The 11,727-nt window shown below is 39.9% G+C and overlaps 1 protein-coding gene and 1 non-coding gene across 2 annotated transcripts; both read left to right on the plus strand.

Moving 5' to 3' along the window:
- Nucleotides 1-41: 41 nt before the first annotated feature.
- Nucleotides 42-114, plus strand: TRNAA-AGC (transfer RNA alanine (anticodon AGC)). The gene has a single exon. It is a non-coding gene; the product is annotated as a tRNA-Ala (tRNA).
- Nucleotides 115-3,377: 3,263 nt separating this feature from the next.
- Nucleotides 3,378-7,040, plus strand: LOC133719768 (uncharacterized). The gene is made up of 2 exons (XM_062145940.1): nt 3,378-4,218; nt 5,988-7,040. Exons 1-2 carry the CDS (start codon nt 4,000-4,002, stop codon nt 6,798-6,800), a joined length of 1,032 nt encoding a protein of 343 aa, XP_062001924.1. The 5' UTR covers nt 3,378-3,999; the 3' UTR covers nt 6,801-7,040.
- Nucleotides 7,041-11,727: the final 4,687 nt, after the last annotated feature.

Here is an 11,727-nt window from a genome sequence, read left to right on the forward strand (position 1 = left end):
TCTAACCCACTAATAATTATATGAGTCAAGTAACTGATCATGGGGATGTAGCTCAGATGGTAGAGCGCTCGCTTAGCATGCGAGAGGTACGGGGATCGATACCCCGCATCTCCATTTTTTTGTTTTTATTCTTCTTGTTTGAAGAGGAAGGACGTGCTAAGCAATCACCCAATCAGGCTACGGACGGCTTTATGCTTTGTGGCGCAAATTGGACTCCACTACTGCATCTCCTGTTTTCCTATATTAAAAAACAGATAATTCCCCGTTAATAAAAAAACTGACCTCTTCTTTTTGGCCTATAATAAAAACCCCTCAAAAGTTTGAGATTGAGGGAGGAGGGAATGTCACCTAATTCTTTAATATATATATATATCTATACTATTATTAATAGAACAGGCTTTGTTAGCCAAAATCTTAAATTTTGACAGAATTAACCCTAGAAGATTAATAAACTTTGAAAATTAATTAAATCACAATGATAATTAAGACATTTACAAAATATATTTTTATTAAAAAAATTTGAAAAAAAAATATCCACAACCCACTTTTCTCTCTCCCATTTTCTTTTCTCTGCAATAACCAACTTTTTTCTTTTTTATTTTCTGAAAAAAAAAAATTTAATAACTTGCACATGCAGAGCATGTGTGGAAAAATGCTAGTATATATATATACTAGCCTCTTGACATGCATTCCGTGCTTGCCAATTTGCTTTTATTAAAAAAATTTAAAAACTGAAAATTTTAAGGAAATTAAACAAAAAGAAAAAAAATTTGAAGGCAGCAAATTACCACTGACAATTTACAAACGTGGGTTTTTTTTTCCTTTATTTTTTGTTTGTAGTTTCTTGAAAAGAAGAAACTGATTTTGTTTATTTACTATTTTAGCCTTGTAATATTATTTTTATTTTTTAAACAATTCAATCAATAAAGGGTATAATAAGAGTATCAAAAATTTAACCATCATTCCCAACAATTTGCTTTATATAATAGATACTAGCCATAGAACCTAATCTCCCAAATTAAACTCAAACGGTCATTGCATATGTGTTGGTGCGGGTTCGAGTCTCCCCAACCTCAAAGACTGGAATTTATTTTTATTTCAAAAAAAAAAAAAAAAGATCATGAGAGAGAAAAGTGGATTGTGGCTTTTTTTTGTTTATTTTTTAATAAAAATATATTTTATAAATGTCATAATTGTCCTTGTAATTTAATTAACTAATAAACTAATCTTCTAGGGCCAATTCTGTCAAAATTTTAGATTTTGGCTAACAAAGCCTCTTTTCTTAATAATAGTATAGATATATAAAAGAATACAAAATAAATTAAAAGTAAAACACAAAGAGGTTGTTGAGATGATGCAATTTTGGTTGGATGCATTTGCAAAGAGGGAGGAACTTTAATGGAGTGTACCAAAGTCATTGGCCGCTGACCAAATGTTGATTTCTTTATAGAAATTAATTATCCTGAAATTTAGGGTTATGACCACGGACCAATCGGATTTTTTTTTACTTGGGCAAACTTTCTGAAAAATTGACATGATTGGTAATTTTGCTAAAAGATTATGTTAACATGATTGAATAATTCAAAGGAATAAAAGACATTGAATTATGCATGAGTCGTTATTGAATCATCTCCATGCATGTGGTGAATCGCCCATCAACGGTGGTTGGCGTCCGTGGATGTTGGTGGCGATGGAGCTGCTAGTATATTTGATCATTTGATGGTGGTTTTAAATATTTTAACAAAATGTGGAGCCGTGGAGGCCAGGTGACTTATGTGAAAAAGAGGAAGTTTGAGGAAAAGTTGAAATGGAAAAGACCTATTGGGAAGAGGTCACAATATAAGAAAATTATAGTACAAAACTAGTGTAGTTTTTTTTTTTTTTTCTGTATACCAAATAATAGTTTAGTAAATAGACTAAAATTTTGTGGTTATAACCCACTAATACTGATATGCCACGTATTTAGTTCACCTCCTTACTATATTCAAGTCATTTACTATAAGTTTTATTTTTCTCGATTTCTATTTAACTATTGCGGGGCCCGAGGAGTTGACTTTTTATAGAATGAAAATTCGGGGAAATTTTCTTATTGAGAGCTGTAGAGGACGTTAAACTGAGTCCGTGAACACATGGCACGCTTAAATCGGAGTTCGTAAGTTACTATTCCGAGAAAGGGGTATAAAAGCGGACTTACTAGAAATGGTAAGTCATTTTCACATTCGGCCCAAAGTAGAAATCTAGAAAATTCTCTCCAACCGACCTAGAAACCCAACCCAAACGATATCTTCGTCGTTCGGCCACATGACAGCGCGCCACCGGTCCTGTTCGAACTGCGTTGTTGTCCCCTTGAGCTCTGTGGCGGTGGTTTGTGATGATTTGGCCTGAAGAAAGTGAATCGAAGAAAAAAGGCATTCAACCTTGCCGTGCGAGTCGACCAGGTCGAAACTCCGTTTTCCGGCCACCTCCGGCGACGATACTTGTTGGGCTTTGAAGCTCTTGGGACGCACATTAATCCTTCGAAACATCTTGATCCAACTTGGATTGTGGTGCCAAAATCAAGCAATTGAAATTCTAGGATTTTTTTTTATTCTTTCGAGGTAAATTTCGGCCTTTCTATTCATTTCTGGGCTTTGTTGTAGTTCTAAGAATGAAAGGGGTTGATGAGAGGAACATTTTGGCATATGTGTTAATAACCGAATCGGGGGTTGACTTGGTAGTGCGTGAGAGGCGGCGCGTGGGGCTGATTCTGGCCTTCTAGTTTGGCTAGTTTAGTTGAATTTAACGTGTAGAAAATGTAGATATGATTTTAGTGGAAATCAGAGAAAGTTAGATATTGATCGGGAATTTTCAAAGTTCGGAGTTTCGGTTGTCGATTTACAAAAATCCGACTGTTGGATTTCCCTCGATTCAGCTACAGAATATTTCAATTTGTCAATTGATGTTGGTGGTGAAGTTTGGGTTGAATCCTAGAAGGATTGGAGACGTTAGTTACGAGAGGTCGGTGTTTAGAGTCCAGTTTCTAATTAACGTAAATTTAAATTATGGTCTTTGGTTTGGTTGTTCATGAGTGCTACTGTATACAAGACGTGAGGAGGACCCACGCGAGGAAAGTTTTGATCGACGGCAGACTTAGCCATATATGGTGAGTGGACTTTTGTTTTAAAATTAATATGCATGTAAATATTTTTCGTAAGATGTTAAAAGAAAAGCACATTATGTGCCTTCGTCAAAGAAACAGACGAAGAGGGAATCAATGACTTGCAATCACATCACAATCAGTATTTACTATCATTATTGTAATTGATGTTAATCATTTCCATTGTAATTCCATCCCTATATAAAGGGGCTATGAAATGAAATGAGTAGACTAATTTCAATTCTCATTTTACTTTTACACGTTATCAGCACGCTCAGAGTAAATAGCCAAGAAAAACAACCCTAGTTTTCAAGTTTGTTTTTTTCTCCCGTCGAAAAAAAAAAGACTTGTTCTTCTTCAGTGCCGCCACCAATTCTCAAAAAAAAAAAAAAAAAAAAAAAAAAAATCCGGATCGGCCTTCGTCTCCCTCTCAAGCTAGTTTTCCTCCACCGTGCCATCCGGCCCACCCGCCTGCAGTCGCTGCCACCAAAACTCACCGGTCAGACCGGCCTCAGCTCTACCATGCGCAGCCCCTCGCCTCCGCCTACAGCCCAGACCGGCCTCGTCCCTCTGCCAAGACTGTCGTCAAAGGACTCCCACCTGCAGCACCAGATTTCGGCGATCCGACCGGCCTTCGCGTTTAGAGAAGCCCATTTCTGCCGGAAACTCACTGTTCCATCGGAGGAGCCCAGCTTGCCTGCATCACCGATCGGCCTCGTCCCTCGTCCCAGATCAGCCACCCCATTTGCAAAAGGAAGAAGAGCAGGAGAAAAAAAAAGTGTCCCGGCCCAAAGAAAAGGTCCGGCCCAAATTAAAAAAAAAAAAAAAAAACAGAGAGAAAAAAATGGGCCTTGAGTGGTGACATGTGGCCCAGCAGAAACAAAAAAAAAAAAAAAAAGCCCTGCGGCCCAGAGAAAAAAAACAAAAAACAGGCCAAGAAAAAGAAAGAAAAAAAGGCCCCGTGGCCCACTGCTGAAAAGAGAGAGGAAGCGGCCCAGTTTTTTTCAAGCCCAAAAACATCGCTACGCACGCCTGCATCAACACGCGCGTGTGCTAGGATTGTTTTATTTTTTCGAATCCAAGTATGTTCTCTTTAATTTATTTAATTTCATACTATGATATATTTAATTATTTATTTTCTTGAGCATGCTTTATATTTTATTGTTTATGTTTTTATAATGAACTTTTGAGCATGTTTAGTTAGATAATATTGATCCTCTTAAAGCATGCCTTGTTATTTATGTTTTATATTTTTTTTTTTTTGAAGAATATCATGTCGATATATTAATATTACTCAAGCCAGAAATGACCATTACATATCCTCCCTCTACCATCTCTGGCCAGATAAAGAGTTTGTGGTAAAACCACAGCGATACATAGATTAGGTCCGATCATTTGACGGTACTCATGCTCACTTATTCAAAAAAGCCTATTTAACTATGGACAATAATGCATAGTAATAGACAAGCAAATTCGAAAAAAGACTAACTAAATAATGGGTACAAAAACCCATTAGTTATTCTGGACCCAAGAGAGAGCAGGCCCAAAATCAGTTCCACAACCCTAGGTCCAACCATCAACCCACAAAGCCCATCAAGAACAAACCCTAGCTGCCACCAAGTTGTTATTGCCGCCATCAGCAATATGGCCGCTGTCCGGCCTAGCATCCATGCCAACCAATTCGAGGGTAGCCACACATCCACCTCCTTTGTCGAACTCCCCAAGGTCTGGGCTTGGATTTGAGCCCAAAGACATCCCGACCACATGCTCTTTGATCTGGATACCCAAACTCTTTTGCGCTCCATTTGCAGCTTCAGCAGTATCTGCAACTCCGGCCACAACCAATCCGCGAGCGCAGCATGATGACCAATAGTGCCTCCACTCATGGACGTCGTAGAGGAGACCCTATCATTGCCAAGAAGAACTGACCTGATAGGCGGCATACAGGCAGCTGCAACGTCGAGATTGATGGCCTCCACGAGGAGGGTACGAGCGACAATGAAGTCTCCGATGGAATGAATAGTATCGCCCTTGGGTTTGGCTTCGTTGGCTATATCAGATGATTCTGTCAAGAAACGTAGGCCATCGTCTAGGTTTAGGAGTAACCAAGCAATCTGTCGGCCATTGACGGGCAAGAGACGCCGCCATGGCCAAAGCCGACCATCGCAGTCCCTTGAAGATGCAGGGGACCATGTATGCCTAGGACGATCAGAGGATGGTGATAAACGAAGTTGTTCATTATTTGGATGGCCATATCCATCATTTTTGTCACCGTAGGACGGTGGCGATGCTAGGATGAGCGCGAGTGTGAGCGCCGCTAGGGGGAATAGAGTGCTAGGGTTTCTCATGGCAAAAAAATGTTATTTATGTTTTATATGATTATCTTTAAGCATGATTATATATTTTATTGTTTATGCTTTATTATGAAATTTTGAGCATGTTTTTTTAATTACGCTTATATAAATTATGCCTACGCATGCCTTGTATTATGCTATTGTTTACATTTTATTTTATGTATGATGTATTATTGCTATTATTATGTGTAGTATATAATTTGTTGTATATTTGTGAAATTTGAGCATGCCATGTAGTTTATTTTTATATATGCTATGTTTAAATGTGCTATGGTTATTTTTACAATGCAACATATACAATCCGCTTTGCCATGATAATGAAAATTCATGCGCATTATACACACACACTTACCATGATAAAGTATTTTCACATAGCATCAAAAAAAATGTGACCATTACGAATCTTGGTCTTGAAATCTAATTCATATGTTTGGAAAATAATTCACGTGGATGTCTTTATGACTGCATAATTTATTTCTTCTCTCTTGTTTATGTAGATGGCTGATCTCACTCGACCTGAATTTGACATTTTGGACTCAGAAGGACTTGAGTACCACCGTTGGGTTTCCGATGTAGAAACTGCCTTTGTGGCAAAAGACTACACTGCCACCATCAAAACTCCCACTGACCCCAAAGACGATGGACCGTCTGACAAAGTGAAAGCAAATGCCTTAATGTTTCTGAGGCGACATATTGATCCTAGCCTACGCTGGGAGCACCTTCAATTGAAGACACCCAAAGAACTGTGGGATGCCCTTAAGGGACGTTTTGGGAACATTCATGACACCTTGCTCCCAGAACTGACCGTTCCGTGGAATGAAATCCGCTTGCTTGACTACAAAAGGGTCAATGACTTCAACAAGGATATGTTGCGCCTAAAGGCACGTCTAAATTTCTATGGAAAGGAACTCACAGAAGATGATATGATCCAAAAGACACTTTCTACTTTTCCTACTTCAGCGCTTATACTAGCGAACCAGTATAGGCTGGAGTATGACAACAAAAGAATCACAACCTTCAATAAGCTAATCAACCTACTGCAAGTGGCTGAGAGGCATAATGAGGTTCTCTTGAACAACAATGTCAGGCCCACTGGGACAAAGAAGATTCACGAGGCTAATTATGGCAAAGTGAAAGGTGGAAAGAACCCCAATACAAAGGGGGTTGGACGTGTTTATCCCTACCCACGTGGCAATAATGCACCACGTGGCAAGGGACGTGGGGGTCGTGATATGGGCCATGGAGGCCCTCCCAATGTATGGCGCAGAGATGGTGGTGCTGGCCCTAGTGGTCATGGAAACAAGGTGTAAAGGGCACCTAAGAACCCTTCAGTCAAACAGGATAGAGTTGGCAATGAACCATGCTATAGGTGTGGAGTCATTGGGCATTGGTATAAGAACTACCAAGCCAGCAACATAGTTGCAGCCACTTACAAGTTACAAGAGGTATAGGGAGTCTAAAGAACAAGAGGCTCACTATATGGAAGAAGGAGGCCATGACCAAGACGTCAACCTCACAATTGCAGACTTTAATAGCAACAAGGAACTTGCTCAGCCAATCGATGCACTAGATTTTGACTGATCTGCCTTATTTATTTTAGGGGAAAATTCTGTTTAGTCCCTGTACTATGACTCTATCATCGTTTCAGTCCATGACATTCTAATTTAATCTGAAAAGTCCCTAAAGTTACAATTTCCGTCTAATAGGTCATTGCCGTCTAAATGCTCCGTTAACTGGCTGACGTGGCACACAATTAGACGCCAACTCAGCGCCATGTAAGCGAGGTAAATAGTGAAATGTCCAATATATCCCTATGTTCTTTTTCCCTTCCTTTTTTCTTTTTAAAGTTCTTTTATTTTTATTTTTTCTTTTCTCCCTATCTTCTGCCTCGTTCATACCACACCCGTTCTGAACCAAAATCACCGAACACCGACCCATATGGCATTTACTCCCACATGACTTTGCTGGTTCTTCTTCGACCTCTATTGAAATAGCACGGCTAAGCATACCAAGCACGAAACAGGTCGTCTTCCCGAACCATTGTGGGCATGAGCAACCAGATCTTTGTGCGGAGGCGTCCAAAATCATAGAGCTCCAGCGACTTCGAGCTCTGACTGCTCTAAAGTAGATGGAGCTTCGTTTTTCTTCAGCTCTCCGGGGGCTCATCCTCTTCTCCGGTGAGGATTTTGGGGTCTTCTTGGTTCCCAAAGGAAGAGAAATTTGATTTGAAAATGGGGTTTGTGTTGTGATTGATTATTCACAAATTGGGTTTCTAAATTAACCTTGATTTTGATTCTGATTGCTATGAAATTGAATTTTGCAACTTGATGTTGGTGAATCACTGGCCGGGTAAGACCCATTTTGATGATGGTGGTCTCATTTCATTCTTCATTTTCTTTCACCCATTCAAATTCTACATTTCGACCGATTCTTCTCTCCCTGGAATTGGATTCATACTCGCAACTTTCGAATTTCGGTTATGGTCGTCAGGTAAACCAGGCCCGATTCTCACTTTGGTCTCATCCTTTTCTTTTTTTCATTGCGATTGTAATTTCTGTGATTAGACTATTGTGTATCATTGAATTTGGGGGAATGGTCTCGATAGATTGATATTGATCCTGTGAAAAGTTTTGAAATTTTGAACTTGTATATAATCCCCAAATTTACTAGACTGTTTTAAGAATCAAGTAGTTGTCTTTGCCCGATGATTGTCACTAATAGTAGTGAAACTCATTGATTGAATTGGAAGAGTTTTCATGGGTAGATTTGGCTGCAAATTCTGCAGCTGAGAATGTAGGTTCTAGGTCTTCTGCTAACAGCACTGTCGGTCAACCTATGTCCCCCCGCATCATCGTCACCTTCCTCATTCATCGGACCCACATGCTCCGGGGTATAATGCGCTTGCTGGGAATGATCGAGGTGGGTATAGAGGGAGTGGCGGCGGTGGCGGCCGCAGTGGTGGGTTTTCGGGTAATTTTGGGTTTCGGAGAAAGAATTGGGGTTAGTTTGAGGTGGAATTTGGTTTTTGATGAACTCGGGAAATATCCAGATGTTGGATATGTTGGTTTGATCGATTATGCAGGTGTAGTTCTTGGAATTTGCTGATATATGATGGCAATGGGATTGGTGGTTGAGCTCGAGAGAGAGCTCAGTGGTGGTGGTTGTGGTGGTTTGGGTGTGAAGACTAAAGAAGAATAAGGTAGGAAGAAAAGAAAAAAAAAATGGAATAAAAGAAATTAAAAAGAAAAAAAGGAAGGGAGAAAAATCCTAGGGTTATATTGGATTTTTCACTATTATCAAGCTGATTTGGCGTGACTTGGATTGCCACGTCAGCAACTTAACGGCCCAATTTGACGGAAATTGTTACTTCAGGGACTTTTCAGATTAAATTAGAATGTCAGGGACTGAAACGATGATAGAGTCATAGTACAGGGACTAAACAAAATTTTTCCCTTTATTTCATTTTCCAAAGACGATTGTGAAGGCAGAATGCCTCATTTTTAATTAGACTATTGATTGGTCTTAAAGAATGGTTTGATGAATTAGATTTCTGAACAAGACCTTGCTTTGATTATCGTTGGCTTATTAATAAATTTTGAATAATTCTAAAGCACTGAATTTATTCAAATTTATTTACTATACACATATTTACATGGTTCGAAATAGCACTATAAAGATGTAAAGCAATACATCTAGAAAAAGAAAAAAATTATTTGAATAAAAAGATTATCATTCTACCTAAAATAAAAATACTCTAAAGAATATGAGATATATTTAATGTCACAGACACTCTATATGCACCAAGAGCTAATCGAACCTTGTTAAGTTTCAAAGATATTCGTGCCAACGGTTATCATGTAAAAACACACTGTGAGAATGGAACTGAATACCTTTATATTACCTCTAATAAATGTGGAAGGAAACGCATTTTAGAGAAACTTATGAGTCAATCTAGTGGACTGTACCTCACTACGATTCGGATCATTGAATCCTATACTGTCACCAACAATGAAATGTGGGACACTGACTCATACAGGCTTTGGCATGACCGCCTAGGGCACCCCGGTCGTGACATGATGATCCGTATTTTAAAGAACTCATGTGGACATCCCTTCTTTTGAGTGAAAAATAAAATGGGACAAAAATCCGTCACACTGCAAGGTGTCGGTCCTAGTACTGTTCAAATGCAGTCATTGCTTTCTGAAGTACCAGAAGCACTACCTCCCTCCCATTATGCCTCATTGACTATTTCAAAGGCACATCACTCGTTTTGCAAAACCTGCTCTTTAGCAAAAACAGGATCGAGACCTTCCTATGCTAAAGATACAAACCAAAACATTCCATTCTTACAAAGGATACAAAGAGATATATGTGGACCTATCCATCCAGAATGCGGACCATTCAAGTACTTTATGGTTCTGGTGGATGCTGCGACACGCTGGTCACATGTCGCTTTATTGTCCACAAGAAATGCTGCATTTGCAAAACTCCTAGCACAGATTATACGTTTAAGGGCTCACCACCTTGATCACCCTATCAAGTTTATACGGCTTGATAACGCTGGACAGTTTACATCAAAATCATTTGATGATTATTGCATGTCTATCGGGATCGATGTAGAGCATCATGTACCCCATGTGCGTACACAAAATGGTCTCGCAGAAGCCACCATCAAAAGGCTACAGATGGTGGCTAGGGCATTGGTTATGCGCACCAATCTGCCTATATCTGCATGGGGTTATGCAATATTGCACGCAGCTTTACTTATTCGTTTCAGACCCACTGCTAGCCAACCATTTTCTACGTACCCGTTGGTAACTGGATATGAGCCTGACATTTCACACTTACGCATATTTAGTTGTGCAGTATATGTGCCTATTGCGCCCCCACAGCGCACCAAAATGGGTCCCCAGACACGATTAAGTATTTCTGTTGGATACGAATCCCCAACGATTATCCGCTATTTGGAACCCTTGACAGGCGATCTCTTTACCGCTAGATTTGCGGATTGTCACTTTGATGAGACAGTCTTCCCGTCGTTAGGGGGAGATAGGAAAAAGGATTTTCCAAGGGAACGACAGGAATTATCGTGGTTTGTCCCCACTCTGTCTCATTTTGATCCCCGCACTTCACAATGTGACAGTGAAGTAAAAAGAATAATCGATCTTCAGAACGTAGCAGATTCGATGCCTGATACGTTTACTGATATCGCAAAAGTGATGAGATCACATATACCAGCTACAAACATGCCTGTAAGGTTAGAAGTTCCCAACAAAGGGCACAGCGCCGCAGATAGAGGCGCTGCAACCACACTTAGTAGAGGTGTGGTTGAGGCCGTGGCTCCCCAAAGGAAGTGAGGGAGGCCACTTGGTTCGATTGACACTCACTCAAGGAAGAAGAGGGTGAGTAAGGCACAAACCGATCCATTAATCATCAATGTAGAGAATCCCTCTCATGAGATTGTCTCTGATTATAGTTATGTCCATGAATCAATACTGGAGGACGCTCCGATGTTTGAAATGATTCCAGAGAACAAAGAAATCTCAATGGATTATGAGAGTGCGTATGAGTTGATAGAAAGATCTTCCATACACATTGATGATGTATTTGCATACACTGTTGCTCAAGAAATCATAGAGCACGATGATATCGAACCACACTCTGTTGCTGAATGTCAACAAAGAGTAGATTGGCCTAAATGGAAAGAAGCAATCCAGGTAGAACTAGATTCTCTGGCAAAGAGACAGGTATTTGGTCCGGTAGTGCTAACCCCACCAAGTGTAAAGATTGTAGAACATAAATGGGTCTTTGTTAGAAAGCGTAATGAGAAGAATGAAGTCCTACGGTACAAGGCTCGCCTTGTGGTGCAAGGTTTCTCACAACGCTCTGGAATTGACTACGAGGAGACATACTCTCCCGTAATAGACGTTATAACGTTCCGCTACTTAGTTAGCTTGGTAGTTTCCGAAGGACTGGAAATGCAGCTCATGGATGTGGTTACTGCATATCTCTATGGGGATCTTGATTCAGAGATATATATAAAAGTTCATGATGGCCTAACATTACCCAAGTCAAGTGACTCTAAAGCACGAAGTGCGTTTGCAATTAGGTTGAAACGCTCACTTTACGGATTGAAACAATTCGGGCGGATGTGGTATACCCGTCTAAGTGACTACTTGATTGGGAAGGGATATAAGATCGATGAATTGTGCCCCTACGTATTCATAAAGAAAACAA

Source organism: Rosa rugosa, chromosome 7, assembly GCF_958449725.1.
Source record: "Rosa rugosa chromosome 7, drRosRugo1.1, whole genome shotgun sequence".
Taxonomy (NCBI): Eukaryota; Viridiplantae; Streptophyta; class Magnoliopsida; order Rosales; family Rosaceae; genus Rosa; species Rosa rugosa.